The sequence below is a fragment of the Phasianus colchicus genome, chromosome 4, assembly GCF_987193195.1.
Source record: "Phasianus colchicus chromosome 4, bPhaCol1.hap1.1, whole genome shotgun sequence".
NCBI lineage: Eukaryota > Metazoa > Chordata > Aves > Galliformes > Phasianidae > Phasianus > Phasianus colchicus.
In genome coordinates, this window is record NC_143439.1 from 43,236,379 (window position 1) to 43,261,180 (window position 24,802).

The 24,802-nt window shown below is 36.2% G+C and overlaps 1 protein-coding gene across 1 annotated transcript in view; it reads right to left on the minus strand.

Annotated features, from left to right (window-relative positions):
- The window catches only part of FAT1 (FAT atypical cadherin 1), a 103,324-nt gene that overhangs the window by 66,802 nt on the left and 11,720 nt on the right, over nucleotides 1-24,802 (minus strand). Inside the window, exon 3 of the mRNA XM_090139357.1 lies at nucleotides 1,485-1,799. Within this exon, the coding sequence (XP_089995483.1) occupies nucleotides 1,485-1,799 (315 nt within the window). The remainder of the gene's footprint in view (nucleotides 1-1,484; nucleotides 1,800-24,802) is intronic.

Genomic DNA, 24,802 nt, shown 5'->3' on the forward strand with positions numbered 1-24,802 from the left:
GAGGCAGACATGCAAGTGTCCATACAAAAAGCACGGGAAACATTATGCAATTATATGGAAAGCAGGAGATGAGATAGAAAGGATCAGAGCAAAGAGTAAAAAAAAAACAAAAAACATGGTATAGAAAAAATAAGTACATGACACCCCACAGTAGTTGGCCAATTATATACTAAAATGTAAATGTACACAGAGCTTATGTTCACTTGCAGTTTGAGCACCAAAGCCAGTTTTTTCCAGGTAACTCTCAGGCTATTTCTGCTATTTTAAAATCAATATTTTGAGACCAGAATTATCAAAGGAGTAGGCAATAATACTTTGCAGAAACAGAAAGAAAGGAATGCTAGTATAGAATGACCAGAAAAAATTTCATTTCAGATCATGTGTGAATACAGAAGGAAAGAGAAATAAAAATAGTTACTGCACTCACTGGTTTTGAATTTTTCTTGTTTTACATTGAAGGTTGCCTTTGTAGTAAAACAAACATTTCTATAAATACAGTAGCTATAGGCCTTAACTATGCTAAAGACCTTTTTTTCCTTATGTTATTTCTTGCATGCCCGTTGGCAATGTCTCACGAGCAGATGCAGAACACATTGACAAAGAAATTATTGTTAAAAAAAATTCCTAATAATATATCTGTGTTTGTGCTCAAGAGCTTTGCTGATGCAGCAACTGCAGCTTATATACCATGCAATTCTTTTACACTCTGAGCTAAAACCATGAAACATAATGAAGTCTAGTGTAAGCTCAATCTTCAAAACATGCCTCTCACTCATAGGATTTTGTTGCTCATTTAAATCTCCTGAAATTCTAACCATGAATGAGCAACAGCTAAATGAATGTGGCTTTTTTCTGCCTTTCCACCTATAGCCTTTAGTCTAAAAATCTCTGGATTCTGAGAAATTTCTGACAGAAAATCAGAAGTCTCCTGTAATTTGTACTCAGCATAGAGAGTAAGCGCAACATATAAAAACATAAGCTGTGCCCTACCTACCCAGGTACCTCTTTTTTAATATTAGGGAAGATGTGTGTAAATAACACCCAGTTAATAAATGGCTTGCACTGTCTTGTCCAACATTAACTGGAAGGGACAGAGGCAGGAACCGGCTTAAAAACTGTGCATGCAAACTGGAAGACAGAGATTGCTAAAAACAATTTGGATAAACCTAAGCTAAAAAACACTAAGAGCATATTTACTGCACTACAAATCCAAATGGACATTGACCAGTCTAAACCTGAGCTACTCTGACGTAAACCACCTCAAAAAGGGGCAGGGTGCAGAAGTCAAATTCTCTGAACAAACTGTTTCACTCTCAGATACACTTACTGATTTGTATCATTTCCTGATACAAAGTTAGCAGGTTATCTCTGCAACTACCTGAGGCCTGCTAACAATGTTAAACCAGAGACATAATCTTGCCCATTTCATGAATTTATGCAAAAACATTGATTCACTCATATTTAAAATACTGCACTGTACTTACCAGTTTTGGGGTTTATTGAAAAGAATCCCTGAGGATTTCCACTTGTAATCTTGTATGTTAACTTTTCATTTGAGCTAGAATCTGGATCAAATGCATCAATTTGAACGACGGATACATCCTTAGGTGAGTTTTCCATGACTTCTGGGTAATAAACTGGTTCTGTTGTCTGAGGAGCATTATCGTTAACATCCCCAACTTCTATGTAGATTTCAATGAAAGATGATAAAGGCACAACACCTTGGTCTGTTGCATAAACAGTCAACCAGTAATGTGAAGTAGTCTCACGATCCAGGTGATCAGCAGTCTCAATAATGCCTGTTTAACCAGAGGAGAAAGAATGATAAAATGATCAATACACAGAAGTGTGTAGAAACAGAGAAAACAACAAGCTTAAAAAAAAAAAAAAAAAAAAGACAAACCAGAAAGTTCAAAAGAATTGACATTGATCCTACAAACTCAGTTAATATACAGACACAAATATGAAAACTATCCTGAAATCACAAAAATAAAATCACTATAGCAGTTTTCAGGAATTATGTATTACAGAAATTTAAATAGAACACTATACTACCATTCTTTGAGATTTATCAGATCAATTAACACTATTCAAAAAAGCTATTCTGCCTAAAAGATAAAATATAATGAATAATTTGCAGTCCTTTTGGATTGAATGCCCCTCTTTATTTGTCATTGATTATAATGAATTTTATACCATATTAAACTATCTGATTTGGATGCCAAACTCTTGAACTGTTTACTATTATGCATATTAAAGAACAGCTACTTAAATGTAAAATATTCTTATCTACACACCTAAATGAATTACTTAACTGAATTTTCATAATACATGTAACTATTCATGTTCACACTGAAATCTCACAGAAAAGTTAGATCTGAAATTAACCTTCATATCATTAAGACCAACCACTGTCTGCCATTACTTTGCCAATAAAAAGAAATACTTAGCTCAATTTTACACCCATAAAATGAACTTTAAGGAACAGCTAGAGAATTCACAAACCTCACACTGGAATTAGTCTGAACCAAAACTAAATAAATCATGAGGGACTTAAGTTTTTATCCACTGTTAAGGAAACTCAGATCTACTTTTAAAAACATGTTTCTCTATAAAGTATGTTCATAACATGTGTTATATATAAAAAAAATAATGACGTGAAATGAATTTGACAGGAGGTTAATATGTATTCACAGAGCCATGACACCATAGAAGCTTGCATTTTCCTTTTCTCGATCGAGTTGTTCTTACATGTTGTCCTGTCTTAGATGTTTTCTAAATGGAAGCTACTGAACCTGATACATAACAGGATATGGGCAGAGTAATACCTTGCAGCCATTTGCTGTGCTCATCTTGAAAGGCTCTGTCATGGCTCTTGTTAATTTATTTATCATACTCACACATAGCAGGTCTAATTAGTATAGGAGCCCAGATGAGTCAAAATATCATGGCTCTAGGACTCTAGATATATTCATACAATGTGACTATGTGTGATGTGGCCCCTGTCCTGAGCTAATCTACCCTCCCCAATGTACATACAGTCAGTAGAACAGGACCTCAATAAACTATGCCACTACACTTTTACAACAATTCCTCTATAATTACTATAATTAGTTAGTTTCATGCACCGCAGACTCTTTTTTATTATGCAATATTTAAGCTCAGCAAAATGAGATAAATATTGAGGAATCACTCCTTTGCTCATTACTTTCCTTGCTCTGTGGAAAGCAGCATAAAGGTTTGATGGCAATCATCCTCCATTTTAAGCTGTCAATAAGACATCAGAAGGGCTGTAGGGCACAGCACCTAATACCTAAACCTGCAGTACAGCCGTGTATAGCATTTGCAGCAACACAGCATTACAGAACTACCACCAGGTGTCAGTGTGGAAATTGCTTTTGTATAGTCTCAAACCAGAACTGGGATAAAAAGGAGGGGCAGGTAATACTGCAATTTGAAAATATGCAGGCATTACACAGTCTATAACAGCTTTCTTGAAAGCAAACTGATGACTATGTAATTTCCTTCTTGGCAGATGAACACCAGAAAACAGATCTAGTCGTTCATTTTAAGGACGCTTACATCTTACAGTTCTAATCTCTCCCCCTCAGAATTTGTAATTTTTGATGGCAGTCTTGTTATAAAAAAATAAATCCACTAAAGCCACTAGGTTTGTGCTGTGGCTACTTGCACAGTTTCTTGTGCTAATGTAAAGAATAAATTTAAATAGGATACCATAAATCTGTTCTTTCAAGAAAGGAGATGCAGTCTTGAGCACCCTGTTATATGGATTCTGTTTTTGTAACTCTTTTGTAACACTGCACCTTTTTCATGTCTCTGCTTCAGCCAGAAGACTTGCCTGGTACTAAAAGCACATGTGAATTATTCTGGCCTCACCTGTAAACCTAATGCTGGATATGGCACAAAAGCATTTCAGCTTCAAATATGGGTAGATTCCCTGCATGCCCCAAAACATTTTGTAAAACCTTGATGTCCTAACAAACATCAGACTGGCTCTTGTAATTCCCTCTTAGCAGGGCTTCCATTAATGCTGCTCTGTTGCTTGTGATCTGTGCAGAACACAGTGGGCATGATTATGTGCTGCACTGAGCAACCATTATCATTTTACACCTGTACTGCATTCCTAACACTATCTACATCAGAAGTGGCAGATTCATTTTAAGATAGCTCTGTCTGATTTTAAAGAAACAGAAAGGGAGACTCTCGTGGTAATGGAGCACTCCTACAATCTTCCCAACTGGCATCTGCAGTTTCTACTACCTTAGTTATCTAAGCCTACCTCCAGTCAAATAAATATATAAATAAATAAACCCAACCAATTTTGCCTTTGCATATTGTCACATCTCAAGTGTCCATACCCAAAAAGGGCAAAGGGGAAGAAAAATAAAGAGTACAACACCAAAACAAGTATTTCAAGAAGAAATATGTAAAAACATTATGGGGATGAAAAAGGCAGTGCTGTACAACAGAGCAAACATGGCCAGCTTTATTTATCACTTCACTTCTCATTTCAAATTAGACTTGCATGTCTGGTGTTATTGCTGTATATTTTATACTGACTTTTGCAGAAATGTTCAATGAAAGACCTTTTATCTGTCTGATCACCAGACCACTGAATAAATCATATTACACAGATAATCACCCAATACCCAATCACCCAATAGGGGAGCTCTAATTCTCAAACATTTCCCATTTTCTACAGGGCCACCCATACTCCCTGCATGAATAGAAACAACATGAAATGTTTTTCTACTGAAATTACTCTCCCATTTTTATCATGTTTCTCACTCAACAAATACACCTATTAGATGAACATTTTTTTCTGAATGCTCTGCTTATTATCTCAAAGTATAAGAAAAAAACTAGACAAAACATTTTATGAACATTCATACATGCAAAAGATGTCTATGTAACTGTTTACATTTAATGCTTATTAACAGATTAATTCCTGAACAAACTTTTCCTAGAGATGAAGCCTACTTTAAAAAAAAAAAAAGTAATAATAATCACCATTCATCCCACTTAAACTTTAAAACAGATGTACTGGACAGCTGCGTATGCAAGCTGGAAAATTTATTTGACATTACACATAGTAAGGGGATTATTATGGCAATATTATGAAGACTCAAGATAACATTCCTCCAGTACAAAAGCCATGTCAAAGAGTTTCCCCTCTGTGCTCACCTGCTGAGGAGTGGTGGAGTTCCCCACATATATTTCTCCCACATTACTCACAGCTCACAGAGCAGACAGGGATGGGATGAGTGCACTATCAGTGACTCAGCTCTCTTCATTTTGCTGCTGCCCAGCAACAAAATGGAGCAGGGTACTGAGCCAGCGCACAAACCCAGGCAGAGGTTGTACAGGGTGGGGGCAGTCACTGAGTACCAAAACCTGAATTTCTTCAGGTCTTGCATCAGCACTTTTGCCAGAAAGCATGAATGTGGATTTTTTCCCCCCCTCTAACTAACATACAAGCTGACCTTACATCAGCCATTACAAAACACCATCCTTTTCTCATTACTTCAATTGAAGTTATTCCTGCTTCAGCAAGTTTAACACTAAATCGTTCCTGATTTTGCCTATGGGAACACTTGCAGCTTCATCTTCGACTTCTACACAACAACAATGAATACAAATGTATGTAAACTTCAGTAATGTACCTTTTAAAAAATATAAGAACAAAGAAAACTATTTTTTTTCTTTTCACTAGGATGATGATGATACTTGTGCCCACTCACAGGTCGAGAACTAGTTCTTAAAGCATTACTGGTCTACCAACTTAGTCCTTTTGCAAGCTTTGACTCACAGCAGCCTATTTTTATATTTTTTCATGCTTTTACAGCATGTACCTATGAAAGCCAACACTCATGGAATTCACAAAGTCACTGGCTTCTAGCTCTAGCGGTTCTCAAGACAAAGAACAGGAAACCAATAGGAACTCAGACACCAAAAAACTAATAAATCAATCCAAGAAAGAGTTCATTTGTTTTAATCTTGCACTCAGCCAGAGCCTTTAGGTATCAGCAAGATGCTAATCAGCATCATCAATTTCAGCAGCACGATTTGGTTTCTAAGAAGTATTTTCACTTTTTTCTTCCAATGGCGCAAAGCACATTTAGGGAATACAGCTTAAGTATTTCTATTATGTATTCACCAGCATGTTGGAGGCTCTAACTCTTCTCCCATTCAAAGAAAAATCTTTAGTCAGCGAATTTCTCATTCTCTATGCTGAGGCAAATTGGTAATTTTAACTTTTACAAACCATTTGCTTTTTATGTAGCAAGACAAGTAGATAAATCTCCCACAGAGCACCACTAGAGAACCTTCAACATACATGGCAATCCCAAAGATCTGTAAATATTATTGGTCATAAAATATGGTGAAATGAGTATTCCAAAAATGTTTTCACTTGGCTAGATATGCAATCTTTAAGCTTTTCAGGTGCTTAAATAAAAATATTTTTATTCATCAGTCATTAACCACCAGAGGGGAGAACAAAAGAGCTCTGACGAAATGTTGCTCAGTCATCTACAAGAGAGCAGAGCTGACTTTACAATCTCCATATGTCTAAAATTTTAGACTAGCTATTGTTACCATTTGATGCAATAGGTTTTTTTCTATTGATTTCATTAAAAGAAGGTGAAAGTCCTGAACAAATACAACAGAATACAAGCAAGACAGAAGTCAGTAAGGAGCAAGAGGCTGATTTAAGAACATGACAACTGGGCTAAGACTGGAACATTAAACCCAACTTAGCCAGAAACCAACACTAGTTCCAATTTTAATCCCATAGCCCAAATCACTATAACCAAAGTCACTCTTAAAACAAAAATAAACATATAAATCCATCTCAAATCTGATAGTCTTGCATAAGCCAATTCTATCTAATTAACAAATGCTCAAACTGTAATACCCTCAATTCCAAGGGATGATCCTCCTTAAGTGTGCTTATCCATGAGAACTCTCATTAATAATATTAATGATTCTGTAATGGAAATCAAAACCTGCAATCATTTCTCAGCAAAGCATGAAAATGCAGTTTAGTCAAATTTGCCCTGGCAATGACAGCTAAAACAAACTAAGAGAAATCCCTGGCCTGGAACACGGTTCTTGAAATCTGATTACAAATTTAACTAATCTGAATTCTAATAAGCTGGGCAAATCAAAAAGCTTCTTCAGCTGCTTTAAAAGACATCTCCAGGGTAAAAAGGAAAATATTTTAACAACAGGTTAAAACACAGGTTTTGATCAAATATGACCATCAATGAACGACCAATACAGGCTAAAGACTCACAAGTAAGCAGATGCATATTGTTGCAACCAGAGGCATACTGTCCCTCAGTGGCAGCAGCCAGTATACACATCAACACAGTTTGTAACTTTGTCTTGAGGTCTGACCAAACTATAAATCACTGGAATAGAAGTTAGCACTAAGGTCTATACGATCTTTCCAATTAAAAACAGAATGAGGGGTGATAAACAGCTTAGCACATATTGCTGCTTACCACTTGAATCTCTCCTGCATCTGTATAGGCTGCATATATTTTCCAGAAAGTTACTGGTATTTATGAAATCAATTTTTATGCAGACAAGGGCCCAAAGAATCCCATCTTCCAGAAGTCCACAGGTTTTTTAGTCAAATTTCTGCTTTAACTTCTGCAAAACTTCGCAGAGTTGCTTTAAAACAATGAAATACATCACATCAGACTGTATAAATTCAGAGGTTGTAGCAGATCTGATAGAAATAATAATAATAAGAAGAACAGCATCTGGTATAGATGACAGTGCTTACTGGCTTCCCAGCAGTCCCTAGAGGATTCAAAGAGAAATATCCATACTCTTTTGTCCTCCATTTCCCCTTGTGTAACTTCTAGAGGCATAGTCAAAGCAGGACAACTGGCAAGTGCAATACTGTATAATACATACGTTCCCTGCCCCTTCACGCAGTTACTTGGGGGGGGTACAAAAAAAACAAACTCCACAAACATTAACAGCTACAGCACACACTCACAGAAGACTGGAACATACTAATTATACCAGTCTGTAGTACCTGGTATATATTGTGATTCTAGTACTAGTTATGACCAGTGACATACCTCAGATTCTTTCCACTTTTAAAGCAATTTTTAAGAAGTCCTCCAGTCAGTTTATCTATATTTCTGATGGACCAGATAACCTCTGGCCATTTCTATAGTCAGACACTGGGAAACAGCATGAAGAAGTAGCCAAGTACAGCCATACACAGTGCGAAGCAGTGTCATGCACCACAGGGCATTCTGCCACTCTGCAAAGAAAAAAGTTTTGAAATAGGGAACACACTGAATTCCCAAGTAAAAAACCCTGTACTTTCTCTGTAGCTGCTGTAACTCAGGCCTCTACCAAGCCCCAGTTTGTGAGGAACAACTGAGCCCTAAGACTACAGTTCTTCTGAAGCAGCATCCAATGCCAATCAAATTTAATATTATTTGATCAGACAAATTATAATGATTTAACAAAGCCAAAACAAACAAAGACATCACAGTAAAACATCGGTGTTTATACTAAATAAATCAACTGCCCTGAAGCACTGAAGATTTCACATATGCCCTGTCAGAGAGACAAGGAACTAGTCAGCACTTAAAATGTCAGTTGAAAAGACCAAAATCTCCATCCTGTGAACTTGAAACAATCTCCTTCATTAGAAGGAATGGAATGAGATTCCTTTTGCAGAAGTGAAATGTCAGCTCATCCACTGTATAAACACGGCAGCATGCCAGGAGAGGCTCTGCACTCTGAGTCGTGAAATACTAAAGACCTGCGGCTGGCAGAGTGAACTTTTAAAAATGATACACAATCTCTGTCTTTTAGGAGAACCATTTTGATAAATAAACAGAGCTGGAAAAGTGCTAGCCCTTCTTACCTGCTTCACACACGCACTTAGAACAGGAAGCATTACTTGTTTATGCTTCTACAGAAGTGCAACAGCCACTGAGAGAAAAATGATTTACTCTTGAACTTCAGAGCAATTTAAAACTTATCACTGACAATGCAAACGCTTCACATATCAGACTTCTTGCATCTGAATCACACTACAGGCTACACTGTATTGTTTCAGAATACAAATAATCCTTGGTTGCAGCTCTAAGGAAAAGGAGAAAGGGTAAGCAGCTACTGCTTGGCTTTGACTCATACATGAACGAGAGAGAAGTGTTCGCTGCTCTTCTCTCTTCTCCAAGAGCATCTAATTAAGCACACAGCAAGACTGTAACCTAGCAACAAGCCTTCAATATTGCATTTTGCATAACTCACGAAGAATTCAAATTACTTGTTTGCAAATATACCTGAGGAATATGAATATACATTGTTAAGAACTCTATTTAGTTTGAAATAGCTTCATTATTTCTTTTCAACAACTCAGAGATTCTTCTATTTTACCTGAGTAAAGCTGAACCTCAAGTTACATTCTGATTTCTCTTTTAAGTAACATTATGATGTTACCTTTCATAAGTACCTCGGTTAGCCCTACTTCAATGTTCTCTGAATGGCAATAACAACAGTAATTTTAAAAAACAAACAAACAAAACAACAACAAAAAAGCCAATGTTCCCAACCAACAAACCTTGAAAAATTTAGCAAAAAATTATGTTTGCAGGCTTTAAGGAGTTAAGGTTTTCATGTGCACCCTGAATCTCCTTAAGTAATATCTGCTAGCAACTATCACCACTATTATTACTTTTTTTTAGTATTTACAGCTTGTTACATCTCCATATTTTACATGTTTATTTCTAGTAGGTTTCCATGCAGTGGTCTTACTCCATTTTTTAAAACCATGCTTTTTCTTTTTTATAACTACTAGCTCTTCATAGTTACTGAAGACAAATAATGACAAAATAAGGCTTACAATTTTTGCTTCAGAGAACTGTCTGAAAAAAATCTCCCCCAGGAATTACTAGGGAATAAAACCACTGAAAATAAGCTAAAATTAATATACTGGAATCACAAGTCTTTTGTCACTTTTTATAAAGGCAGACCCAGAAAACTGAATGGAATGTCCGTATTTATAGTTCTTTGAAATAGAAAGCTCTTTTCATTTCATGTTGTGTCTTGTATACTAGAAGCTGAAAAAATCATGCTTAGACAGCAGTGTTAAATGGAAAGCAACTCTGTTACTGTTCCAAGGACAAATGGCTCATTTTCTATCATAAATCACTGCTTAGGAAGTTTCAAGTAAGTTCTCACTAGCAGTATTAGCAAGCTGATGTAACTGCAATGAATTTGCACAAGTTCTTTAACTAGTAGATGACATTTCCCTATGGAGCTGCAAGAATGTCAAGCAAGTCATGTCCACCAATGCTTGCTCTCTTTCCAGGGACTGGTTACTGCAAGTTCAGGGAGGTTAAAGGGAAAGAATATCTCAGTAAATCTTACAGGTCTCCAAAGTACACAGAACTTATGATACAGAAAGCATTATAAACAGCGCTAGAACAGATCTGAGATTTTATCAGAACAAAGCCAAATTGAACATAAGCCTGAATCATAGTAAATATTATGATTTTTTATCACAAAATCATGAAAGTTATGATTTCAGAATTCTGAACTGGTTTGCATCTCAAATTTAAGTCCACTGAACTTAATGTAACAAAAGGTATAACCGAATCCAATTAACTTAAGGAATTCCGATATGAGTACAAGTTTCCAGAACTCCCAAATTCCATGATGTAACCTATTGTATTAAAAATAAAATCATTTCTGCATATGACACTAGTGCAACAACAGAGACTACCTGTTGGGATAGTCAAACATTATTAGTGTCATGTCAAAGTTGGCAGACTCACCTTCATAAATGCATAGAAATTACCAGTGCATTCATAGTAAAAAAATATTCTGGGACAAAAACTTGGCATCCAGACAAGTCCAGCATATGGTCAAACCCAGGCCTTGACATAAAACTTAAAGGACAGAACAGTTTATGCATCACTTCTGCACTCTGAACAGATGGCAGTAATTTGAATTGTGTTAAGGGGAGAAAAAGGGTCACAACTGATTTTCACCACATGCAGCTTACAAACAAGATAGATACAGATATTTGAAAATAGAAATACAGAATGACCAATAGCTAAGAGCAGCTATCAGTTAACCAAGCACCTAAAGATAGTACAAAGAGCTAGGAGAAAAGATATGCACAGTTAAAGCTCCGCAGCAAACACAGAATGTATTTTACACCATTAAGAAAACAGGTTTTGCACATCCCAGTGAAGCTGGCAAACTAGAACAAATTAGGGTCCAAAAGAAAGAGTTATAAATAATTAGACCTTGCAACATTTTGGCTTGCAATTCCTGCCACATAGCTCTCAGTACATTTGTGCAAAAACAAGTCAAATGAACTGAAAAGAGTACTTAGTTTGGTTATAAAGGAGAGAAAAAGTTCTAAAAATATGTTCTTAAAATTACCTATTTAAAAGATTATGAAGAAATTATGACTTGGTACTATGTACTCTGGGCTAGGAGTAATAATACACTAAGGTCCACAAAGATTGAACTTTCAGGAAGTCATGGGGTGGTGAGGGGGTATTTCTGCAATTAGAAGATCCCTGATGGGGTTGCCTTAGAACTCAACTGATTACTTCCAGTTCAGAAACTCTTTTGGGACAATGGCAGACAGCGCCTATTGTCAGCCTCATTTACGGTTATTTTAATAGCTCCAGCTTATTTCTTTCAGCTAGACCATTTGTACGTTTCGGACAGGCACTGTAATCATTATAAGAGGAAAGTTCCATGTTGCTGAGACTCAGCATAGAGGTACATACTACCCTCTGCCCCAGCATTAGGGGATTAAATGTTAACTTCTCTGACAACTGGAAAAATTACTGTAATACAAGCACATAAAAACTATAGTTCTTTGAAGAGGAAGAAAGCTTGAAAGCAAGCTTTCTTATTAATATTTGAAAGAAAACGTTGAAAAACATGACTCCATTATGGAAGCTACATCAGAGTTACAACAGGTTTATGGAGTATAAGTGAAAACAGAATCTGCTGGCAATTTGTGCCAAACACTGCTTTCAGTACCCACAAAACATCATCTCACTCTGTTGGATGAACAAAGTTTGCAGAAATCTGATGTAAAACAGGTCCAGTTATCTCTTACTCAGGATTCTCGCCTCCAGCTAGACAATTGGCTTCTGTGTCCCCAAAAATACAATTACTTCCATTTTATGATGACTGCGTAACTATGTTTAAGCAAAAAAATTTTAGAATAATAGTAGCTACACTATTCACCTTAAATCCTACTCTTTTAATTCTTGGTCATGCAATTGTAGAACTATGGTAGCAGCTGTCTGAAATTAAAAAATAACAGAAGGGTTGTACAACAGGCCTGGTATTTGTTTAGTCAGTGCAGTAAAGAAGTTAGACAAAATTTTTTGAGTGTGTGTGTACTTGCAAGCGTAGAAGAAATGCAAAAGATATTTAAGCTGTTTATAAGAATTTGTACACATACTCACACATAAATGACGAAGCAGGTACTTAAGAACTGCAGCTTCACTCAGTAAATCTTAACCGTCAGCTTTCCTAGTTCTAAGGAATTGTTGACAATGTGAGTAGTTATATTACCACTCCAATAAATTTAACCGGAAAGTGGGGAGCCTCCGAAGGGGAAATTCCTCTGCAAATGGCCTCGGGAATTTCAAGACTAACTGGAGTTGACAGATTAACCTGGGTCCCCCTTAGGCAGAAGAAGAGGCTACAAAAAAAAATAATGAGACGCACAGGGAAGGCAATTACTCACCAGAGCAACGTGTTTAATTGTACAGAAACTAATTTGTAGATCCAGAAGGATGGAGTTGTTTAGACCTCTGCAAACTATTAAAATACCTGGACAGTTCTGAAGTAAGTATATTTACCTTTTTGTCTGTAAATCTCAAAGTTTAATGACTGCCCTAAATAAAAAAGACTGTACCAGGTATCCCAAGAATCTCTTTCCTACATACTGAGCATTTTTCTCAGCTTCCTTTCTTGGTTGCAGCTTGAACAATTACAGCCTACCTCATATTACTTCCATAAAAGTCATTTTGAAAGCCCAACAAGGCTTGACAGAGCAGTCCCATTGTGTAGCAAGAAGCAATTACAGCTGTGCTTCATGGCAACACCGGTCATTTTGCTTCACAGCAAAACTGGTAGTTTAGCACATGCACGTTAGCTATATTAATTTATGCTGGACTACTGCAATTTTGCTTCAAGCTTTCAGTCTCCAGTCTATTTTCAGGTGTGGAAACTGCTGGTGAACACTGACAGTTCCCCAAGCAGGTCTGAGCAAGAAAGGACACTGATACATAGGAAAAGGCAAGCAACATGCTGTGAAAAACTGCAAGCCAGGTTGCTACTGCTGTTCACGTTATTGCACCAGGTAGCTACATACACAACAGCACTTAATAACTGCCAACAGAAACACTGTTCCCAAGCAGATTTGTCTGTACAACGAGGAGCTGGTGTACCTGTGGGTATGGGAGTGAAGAGAACAAAGGAAATCAATGAAGTCATGAGATCAAAGTATCCAGGATTCAGTGACATCAAAAGACATCTGTCCTTGTACTGAGACATACCATTTTGTTAATCTTCAAATTGTCCATTTATTTATTCACTTTATTTCTACTCACATATCCAGAGGAGAGTCCACACCAATAAGTACTTGTACGAATTTTACATTATTTGCCTTTGCACACGAATCAAAATAAATAAGAAGCCATTGTTTGTTTATGCACAAATACAAACTTCAGGATAAGCAAGTCAGGAAGATGAAGAAATTAGAAGAGATTTAAAAGAAAAATTCATTTTCTTTGGTGATGAGTATCATAACAAGTAGATTAGAAATCTTCCACATTTAAGTAAATCATCACAAGTATACTGAAGAATCAATATTTAACATCTAAAAAGGAAAAATGCACCTAAAAAATTAGAAATGACTCCTCAGATGTCAATCTTACTTATTTGCAAGTTCCCTGGTGGTTGTTTTTTGTTGTTTTTTTCCACTTCACATAAATAATGGATAACTACCTGCACAGTTGTATTTGAAATTATCTGGAAGGAAAGAAAAATTGCAGAAGATACCAGAAGCTAAGGCATGTTAACTACTAGAAAAATAATAATTGGTAGGTTTCATTTGCTCCATATTTATTGCTTACTAATAGAACCTACAAGGATTTAGATGAACAGACCAGAAAGCAACTCTGTTAGAATTTCTGCTGGAAACCTCCATTAGTTACTCCCCACAAAAACATTTTTCACTGAAGATAACTCTGGACCTTTAGTAAAAACATCAAGTGATGTGAATGCGAATGTGTAATTCTTGGTCAAACAACAAGATTAACTGCCACAAAGTAACAGTAAAAACTAGATCAACTTTTTCAACGCTAACATACAGTGTAAAGGAAAGAACATCAATATTGTATGTATCTGATATACCATGTAGACACAGAATACGTTATGTTCCTGCTTAAAGAAATTCACAGAATTTGCGGAAACTAGAAGTAGAGTTGTATCATGTGACCTTCCTAAATTTCATTTTTGCACAAGACAGTTCGCAAAAACGCTAGCAATTCTTGTGCTTAATTAGACCGAGCAAAAAAATTTCAAAGGTATTATCATCATCCTTGGAATTACAGACACACGTTTCTAACTCCATTTGCTTTTATCATCACATACTAGGTCAATATTTAGTGCAGATTATATGGATTAAATTTGGAGTGATCTTGTTCTCAATCCATCATCATTCCCTTATTATTAAACTGAGCACATCAAAATTGACTTGTCACTTGAGTCAATGACAACCTCATCTTTCATTAACACAGTAGCACCTGTATTTTTCTTTGTTTTCACATTATTTTACAGAAAACATTCTTCCATGCCAACTCACTAGATCTTTTTTCTGTTACCATCTTCGGGACAGATAAAGGTAAGTCCAAAATGTCAGAATTCATTGTAAGTATTTTTTACGCAAGCAAGAAGGGTAACTGAGAAATGCTCATTCTATGATATTTTTTAATATTTGCAAGCACAGTTCTTAACCTCCAGGCTTCTGTTCTCAACATAAGCTTCCCTTTGGAAAGCTAACTGAAAGTGTTATGACCTAGGGAGAACTATGGACTGATTAGATTCATGTTTTTTTTTCCCCTCAGAGTCATGTTTTCCCCATATGTAAAAGCAATGCCTTTTTTTACGCTTTTTCCTTTAAGGTGTTCTCCACAAACCCAAGCAACATAAAACATTACCTGTACTAGCTAGTGGCATAGGTGTGGAAGTACACATTGAAGAGAGATATATTGAAGAGAGAGACATTTCCGACTAATCTGCTGAAATTGGTACTATAATACTCCCTTAAACTATCTTTAAAGTGAACTCTGGTATCAGACTTCCTTATGCAAAGGCAGTCACCTCTTCTCCCCACCCAAAGTAATTAACATTCCTTGCACAGGCAGCTGGACATTTGTTAATCATTAACTGTTTGAGTAGAAAGGTTTAGGGGAGAAACTGTTAGCTGTTCTTCACAATGCTACACACACACACACACACACACAAAAAAACCATCTTGAAGACAGAGGATTTAGTGAACAGGGTGACATTATTTACAGTAACAATGAACCTGCTGTATTATCAGAGGATGTTCAATATTTTGTTAATAGTATCTGTCTCTGTGACACTTCCCAGGTTCAAAGCTGAGTAATTTGCTCAGGAATTGTATCAATTAAGAAACAGTTCTTTAATAAAACAGAACAAAAAAGGTATATTTAAAAGTAAGAACTACGCTGTTAATCTCTGAAGCAGTAAAATACATACAGCCAGAATTCTAACACCAAATATAATAGATGCATAACCAATGAACACATTCCAATCTTATCTAGAATCACTTTGATTCACTCTACCTTGCTTTCATTACAGGAAGGGCACAGCAAGGGCATTCCTCTCAGATCAAACAGAAAATTCCACAGACAGAAGTTTCCACATGTCTGATTCGTTGCAGATTAAGCTCTTATCATTAGACAGCAATCTCTAATTTTCATAGAGACAGGATATACCCTGTCATGGCAAATCTACACGCAAAAGATCGGGGGAAAAGTGAAATCTGTAGAATGGAGGTGTATTCCCACTGAGAAAGCTACTCACATCACCTCTGTAGCTTTGGAGAAATCGAGGAGATTATTATTAACATAAAAGAATTAGTGTAAAAATTCACATACGTAACTCCATTCATACATTCCATAATAAGCTTCTTAATACTGCAAGTCTTTCAAGTTGAGCTACCAAGAACCCCCTCTGTGCATAAATACCACTAGGACTACAGGCAACACGTGAAGCCTGTATTCATTTTTAGCACTTATGTCACAAATTCTTCATTTCTTCATCATAAAATTGCAGCAATTCTGTAATATTCAGGCACATCTACCATTACACTAAAATCAGAAGGTTTTGTTACCTATACTTCATTATATAAAAATTCTCAAAATGTAAAATCCTTTAATCCTTAAATTCTGTAAGAATTTGTGCACAAATATGGACAAATAAATAATCCCAGGACTTCTTTATTTGCTTTGTGTATAGAGGTGGTCTCAGGCTTTTAACATTAGCAAAATAAAAATAGCCTATTGTGTAAGTACCCAAAAGCTTGGTTTACTGTTCATGCAGGTTTTTGAACCAATCCTTGTCAGTGAAGATTATTCTAAAAAGTATATGCATTTCTGCTATCAGTGATACCCCAATGACAACTCTGCACAAATATACAACTCTAAGCAGAAAGAGCTCAAACAGTGTTACTACTGGTAGGTAGGTCAAGACCACTTTTATCCACAGTCAGCTCTTTACAAGGAATGTGAATGTATCAATTTATCCTGGTTCACAAATAAATTGCAGTTAAATAGAAGCAGCTATTAGAAATATGAATAAAATAGAGTTTGGGGAAGCCTGCTTGCTGAATAGGAAAATTACCTCTTACAGTCTGTTGCTAGATTCTTTTTCCAAAATTCACTCTTTGATGACACTGGAATGCTAGAGGTTTTTATTTCTTATTTTTGTTGAGTACCATAGAGACTCCTTCTTGGTTACATTCAGATGACTAAAGCAATCAAGTCACAGATGCAACAAGAATTATACATAGATTGTAAAATGGACCCACAAACTATAGTTGCAGCAAGGCCAAAAGTATTTTTAGACCCAAGATCTAAAGCTGCAACTATCGCATGTTATAAGTTGTGGAAGTTTGCCAAGTACTCATGTAGGTTTGTCCTTTGTTAAATATGTCCAAATGCTGTATGATGAAAGTTTAGAATCTTCAAAGAAAAGAATAAACATTATGTAATCATTTTCAAGCTCCTCACTTTTGACCTTAATATGTACTTCAAAAGCTAAGCAGATGCTTAGTAGGAAATAAATCCCCAACTCAACAGATGTACCAACAGCGATATGGCAAGATGCACCTTCCATAGCTTTTGGCAACCCTACACTTCTATTATTCCTCTCTCACAAGTACTTTTCAAGTCAAAGAGAAGCCTAAACAAGTTAATAGCCCCTTAATATGTACTCTGCTGTCTGAACTGATTGCTGCTTATAAGGTAATCTCTAAGACCACATGTGTTTCAGCCTGGGCTCATCTCCTACAGAGAGGCAGCCCTTAGGCAGCTCTGCTTTCATCAAACCAAATTGCAGCCCACTCAGCACCTTTCACAACAAAACAATCCTTCACTTTCAGCAGGAGAAGAAGAGGTTGGGGTTGTATGGAATCTCTGTTTGGTCACTCTGAGGTAAAGTTTTGCTCAGCAGGATACCTAAGAAAACTTCCAAACTGCTTTGGAAGATCCCCCAGCCACAGCAAAACACACCATGAATGTTTGTCTAAAACTAATTGAGATTCTTCCCAAGACACGTTGTAAAAGCAACATTAACAACCAAATAGCACTTAGTGATTTAACACTGTTACAAATGCAAATCATAATTTCCTTCAAAGACTAAAAAAAAAGAGAGGTTATCAGCTAGCTCCAGGACAGATAGAACCTTCGTGACCCTGCTCCAAACCCAGGCCTTCATAATCTCTGCTTAACTGAAACAACATTAGCTTCAAATGCCCTGCTTAGCTCTAGCACATCCAACTCATTTGATCAGAAGCCTAAATGTATGAGAATCATCCTACAAATTAACCCAGTGGCACCTTCACTGCCAGACCTTAGCCTGAATGAACACAATTAGACCTTAAGTACAGTAGTGCAAAGCTGCAAAATGTAGCCCTGATTACAGGTTAACCAGGCAATCCTTTCAGAACGTGGACATGACTAAATGCAGGCGCCAGGCAGCCAGGCTGTTGGTTCCAGCAATACAACACACACCCACAGTTATCTCTTAGGGAAAAGCTTTCCGGATTGCTTTTTGGACAGCAGAGAACTTTGGATTGGTCCTCACTCTAGTTGACAGCAGGTTTCCAAATCTAAATTTCAGTTATTCAAACAGACACAAATTGTATTTAACTGGTTCTACATTCCTTAAAAAGAAAAAAGTTTAAGTCTTCCAGTTTTCCTTAACACTAAAAGGTATTTAAAGACAACAGCTATTCTTAGTAAGCTGCTGTTACAGCTATTTGTGCCAAATGCCTCATTATTAAAACCGTAACAAATGGGTGGAAAATATATTTTAGTTGCATGAAATTTTAAACAAATGTTTTTGAACTCAAATTATTACTCAATCTAGGCACAGCTGAAGTATACAAACTTGGGGGAGGGAGTGGGTTTTTTTTTTGCCTTTTTTTTTGCTTTTTTTTTTAACATAACAATTTGTTTCTTGAAGAATAGCCCAAGTTTGGCTCAAGGCCACCAAAGTAAAGTGCCATAATAACAGAGTGAAGTCGCAAAGATCTTCCACTGTGTAATCTTCGCTGTTATTTTCAAGATGATACTGAGCACATTCAAACCATCAGGTATCATTACCTAGAAAGAAGAAAATAATATCCCTTTCTAAAACAGTGTAGGCTATTTTTAAGATATCTATAATCAGCCACCATAAATATGCCTCCTCAATTTAAATGTCCCACACAAAACAGATGCAATTGTCTCTTTCACTGTACAGACTGAGCTAGGGTTTCAGCTCTGTTCCATTTACTGCATGCCTGACTATCACCGAATAAAAGATAGGATGGGCATGGTAATATAATTGGCTTCATTATTTACTGCCACAACAAAACGTTTCTTCTGGAGGAGTTCAAGGGCCCTCCTGCAAAAGGCAAGACTGCCAGAGGAAAAGCTGAAATGAAGATATGTCATCCCAGTTGTACAAACTCAACCTGTTCTTACATTGCTATTCTTCTCCAATTCAATATCAAAGGGAATAAAGGCCCAATTAAAGTACGAAATAAACGTAATACTAGAAAAAACACTGAACAGATAACTGTGCAGAAATATCTTTGTAGATGAAACATCTATCAAATTAATCTCTGCTTGCCCCTCCCACTCTTTTTTATAATATTCTTTAAAATTATTTAGTAAACGCCTCTTGCATGGAAAGCCAAGATAATGTCTTTCTGCATCTCTGACCTAAACTGCTTACTGTTTCTACAACAAGGACAGTTCTGTGTGCTTGTTTTTAATAACAATAACAATTTTTTTCAAGGAAAAAAAAAATCCATACTCTTTAATCCCATTAATACATAAAAGACATTATCACAAATTCAAAAAAATTCACTTGAATTCCTTTAAGAGCTTTGATCAGAATTATTCAATAAATAAAGGATGTTTGCCCTCTTATAATTTTTCCAAGGATGAGTTTAATAATTTGCACTTGAATTCCAAATGTCAATGTGGCAACTGACTGATCAATCAATTCCAGAATCCAAGGAATATCTTGCATAAGGCCTTTGATTATGAAAAACTTCTCTTACTCTCATCTCGAATTTCACCCAAATCTCTGGTGTACATCTACTACAGTCACCTTTTAGATCTAAATAGCTAACTGAAGTGCTGACACAGCCTCTTATTAAAGAAATAACCTTCCAGATCAACACCATAGGCCTAAGAACTTAATTCTAAGTTAGAATCTATAGAATCTAGTAATAATTCTAGAAGGTTTTGTTTCATTTTGAACAAACTGCATTGGAATAACCTTAAAAATTCTGACTCTAGCACATTTATAGCTCAGTCACTGAAAGAATTTAGCTGTAAGGGCAAATCACTTAACAGAAGCTTGGCAAACAACATAACCCGGAAGTGCAGAATTTGGTGTGAGGTGTAAAACTTTTGAGAAACTAAATAGATACTTGGAAAATTAGTCTGCACATGGAGTTTCACTAACATCAGCACCTCAACCAGCTAGAGCAAGAATTTCTTGTGCAAAAAAACTGTAACCTCTTAGTATTTAGAAATAGCTGGATTACAAGGTGTCTATCTCTTCAGAGAGTGGAAAGAACCACTGAACTTTGCAAAGAGAAAACACTACGTGAAACCCCTCAAGAGAAAGTCTTTTTCCCATTTACTTCACATTTTGATTTAGTCTAAATATTCACATAAGGAATTATAATGTCCAAAGCTGTGTGCCGATGAGACTGTATCTGTGGACAGAAGCTAAGCAGGAAATGTCATTGTCAAATATAAGCAGACTAAATTTTAAAGCACTTTCTCACAGTCCACCATATCAAACCCACTAGAAATATTCTCTCCTGACTGTGAACATCACCTCCTCAATCACAGTTTTTAATTTCCTGTTTCACAGTTTTCTTAGAAAAAGATTTGCTCAATACTTTTGCTGTTAATAGTGTTCACGGACCTATAAACTATCTAATAGATCTGCAACAATTCAGAACAAACAGAGCAGACAGTCACTGTATGGCTCTGACAGCAGCATGGGTGGAATAAATACAGTAGAAAATTGGAAATTAAGGAAAATTTAAGTTCTGTTTATTTACTTCATATTAACTTGAGTGAAATTAAATTTTTGTACATACTGATATTTACGATGTACACAAATGAAGCAACAAACTGGAGTACACGTTAGGTGAAACTTTAACATGAAGTATTCACTTAAAGAATGTGAAGAAAGTCCCATATTTGTAAGACTGCTCAACTACAACTGACTTAAAACCAAAATCATACTGGTCTCAGTTTTTATTAAAAATGCCTCTTCTACATTCAAAAGGTTTACAGCTGTATCAGTACAAAAAAACCAGAAAACATTCCCAGACACTAGAATATTGCTGAACTGAGTTTTGCCTGTGCCAACTGCCACTCTCCATAAGAACACCAGAGCAGACCATTACCAACAGATGAGCTGAGTGCAGCCACCCTGGTTTATAGGTGCAATAGTAGTTAGGCCAGATGCAGGCCATCTGGCTTCTGTTTCAGATCACACTGCTGATTTATTGCATATGCAACAGGTGCCCAGGTTTTCAGCCCCACTGATGATCACAGTGCTCAGTATTTGGTAATGCCTGTCTTTATTATTAAAACTCAAGACTGGTGAGTGGTGGGATGATTAAAAACGCTCAAAAGCCAATGAACACCAAAGATGCAGAACACAAAACTGCCCCTTATGTACAAACGTAAATCATACACTGCGCTCTCATTAAAGCAATTTTGAGAACACTACAAAGAAATATTAACATGCTTATTATTTGTTCGCAATGCTCTACTTTTTAAGAGTATAATTCAGTACTTTGTTCTATGTAGTGAAAATCCAATTCATTCTCTGTAAGAATTACTGTCTTTCCTGCTGGAAATGGTTCTGGTAATATTAAAAATATTGTCTTCCACTCATTACACTTTGTTGATGGTGTTTTACGCAAATGGAGATAGTGCAATAAAATGAATTTTCCTCTGTATGTCCCCCTTCATATTTTCTACTTGTTCCTTTAACAATCTTTATGAAAACAAATCATATTTTCTCAGTAAGGCTACTCTTGAGATTACATGGTATCAAGCAAAGACAAAGAAAGAAAACACGAAAGAAAACACTACTGAATACTTACAAACCCTATCTAAATCAAGTACTCCACAAACAGAAAATGATCAGTTTGGGAAACTATTAGAAAGACATATTATTTGTCTGTTGTGCTCTTGTCTCAGAGCTTTGGAGATGGTATACCAAGTTGAACAGGTCCTTGCTCTAATCGAGCATGATTCTGTGCCTTTCTCAGTCTGCAAATTACTTTCATCGTTTGAAACTTTGTTATTGTTAGAATTGCTGTTATTCTGTAACACAGTACCTCACTATTCACTGAACATTAAGATTCCTGATTACAAGTAACTTAATTACTTGACGAAATACCAGTAATAAGTTTAACATGCACGAACTTCAGACTGCCATACACTATTCTGGATCTAGGTTATGCTCTGGAAAACATCCACATCTGCAGAAGTTCAGAAGACATTTGCTGATAGGTAGCCTTGCGATCTGACCTAGTGGGAAATTTCTAATAAAAATGTTTGTAAAACTAGCCATGGTTTATTAACTCAGTTAAATCATCTTCAGAAAAATCTAAATAGAATCTATGTGTAACACCTCATACATGGAGTACAAGAGTTCAAGACTGACTGCTCCAGTATACAGCTGGTTAGACACAATGGGATACAGGGGAATTCAGTTTGAAACTTCCTTTGTTTCTCAGCAACAGGTTTCAGGATGAGCTCACATTGCCTACAAACACTGCACTGTCCTAGGGCACCTATACTCCCATTCTGCTTGCTTCCTCAGCTACATAAATTTATGTAGTTTCTGCTGCAGATTCTCCCCCAGCAGTTGCTTCTATTTCTTAAATTCACTCATTTGTTGTGAAACTGAGTTGTCTGATTTAATCTATCAGCTGTTCCACTTAGTTTCAGTTCTAGCATCAAGACTGAATGTGAGCAACAGTTCTCAACACGCTCTCCCTGTATGATCTCCCATTTTGTTTCTGAAGATGAAGACAGTGTTCATTAACCCTTCACTGACTACGGTGATAACCAGCAGTTTCTTTTTCATAATCACAGCAGGAATTCGATACAGGTGACTCATCAACCTACCTAAGATGATGTATGCAGCAAATAGAAAGTATTGTCCGTCCTTCTCAGCTCTAAAGTGGCAGTGAAAACAAGAAAGACTCTACAATTCAGAATCATAATCATAGACAGTCTAATGCTTATGTCCAGCTGAGAACTTCTGTAAGGTTACCCTGGACCTTCTAGAAGTAACAATCTGCTGATACTTGCAAGAGGGATGAAAGAAAAGGCCAAATAATGAGTTATGATCTCCCTCTTTACTCACTTGGCTTCCAGTTAACAATATATAAGCTAGAGATAGCATAACGCCGAACCTCAAATTAAACTCATTAAAACAATTTGTTTACTTTAGTCATACTTTTAGTAGCTATAACGTCCTGAGGGAATGGGGTTTGTGACTTTATTACACTACATATGAAAAATACTTCCTTTTAGATGGCCTACACACATGCACCCTATTTCTTACATTGTAATAAAGTAAGGTAGGGAAGGTGGTACAGAAACTGTTGCAATCATCTTGGCATCTGCTTTCCCCTACCATAAGTCCAAAAATATTACAGTTGAAATACAATCTACTACAGAATTCATTCTTAATGCACTTTTTTCTGTGTCTTCTTGATAAGCATTAGAGATTGAAAGAATTACACAAACTAATCAAAGCAGTTCCTCAGTTTAAGATTACGACATTAGGGTCCCTTGTAAGAGATTTACTTCTGAGACCTTGGAGAGAACTGCAGTCATCCAATCTATGAAAATCACCTGATCTAAGACAAAGGTAAGACTCAAAAAAAAAAAAAAAAAAGTATTCAAAAACTAGTGGCAAAATTACATTAGGCTCTCTCTTGAAAATTTTAGAATAAATGATAAAAATATCAACCACTAATACAATTTTGGACCTGTTGAAATTTAGAATAGTTAAGAAAAAAACAAATCAAACACCACATAATAACATGGAAATAGTAACCTGAAAGCCAGCTAAAATGCTATGCCTAGAGCTATGTGATGTTTCTAACATCAATCATCTTAGTTTTTTCTGCAAATGTGACTCTTGTCCTTGATTTCTAAGAAGCAAGAAATAAAAGAATTCTACTTAGCCAATAGAGTTAACACCAAACAGCTTCTGAAATCCAGTTTATCAAACTTTGAAAGGAAGCGTAGTGTGATGCTCTCAAAGACAGAAGGAAACTCAAAGGTAAAGTCAGAAAAGCCCCTTAGCAAGCTGAAAAAGTCACCAAGTCGCTTGCAGATTTCCTCTTTCACACATTCTTTAATGTGCTCTCTTGGCTAATTATCAACCTGCTCCCTGTATCAAGGCCAGACCATTTTGAAGAGCATGACAAAGATTCCATTAAGTATAAAGACTGCCTTCTGTAACAATGCTGATGATTTCTTAGGAAAAAGATTAAAAAAACCCACTAACTTGAGACAGATTTTAAGCTACATAGTCAGGCTTTTAGATGCTCTACATTCCATCATCAGTTCCTTGGTTTAGTTCAAAATATGAAGAAAAACACGCCCAGCAAACACAAAAACACTCAAGCATCTTAGGAAGAATTTGTTCCTTAAGATAAAAAAAAAAAAAAAACTCTTCTTCACACGCATACCCCATGAGATAGTAGCACAACATCAGTGCTTTATCAGACATAAAAGAACAAGTAGCTACAGAGATGTGCAAGCAAAATATTAAAAGCACTAGACTTCAATTACAGCCATAATTATATTTTTCTCTGAACACATGACAATGGAGTAATTCTGACAGTTGCTTCTCAATTTATCCATCATTAATGAGATCAGTCAACAGTTCA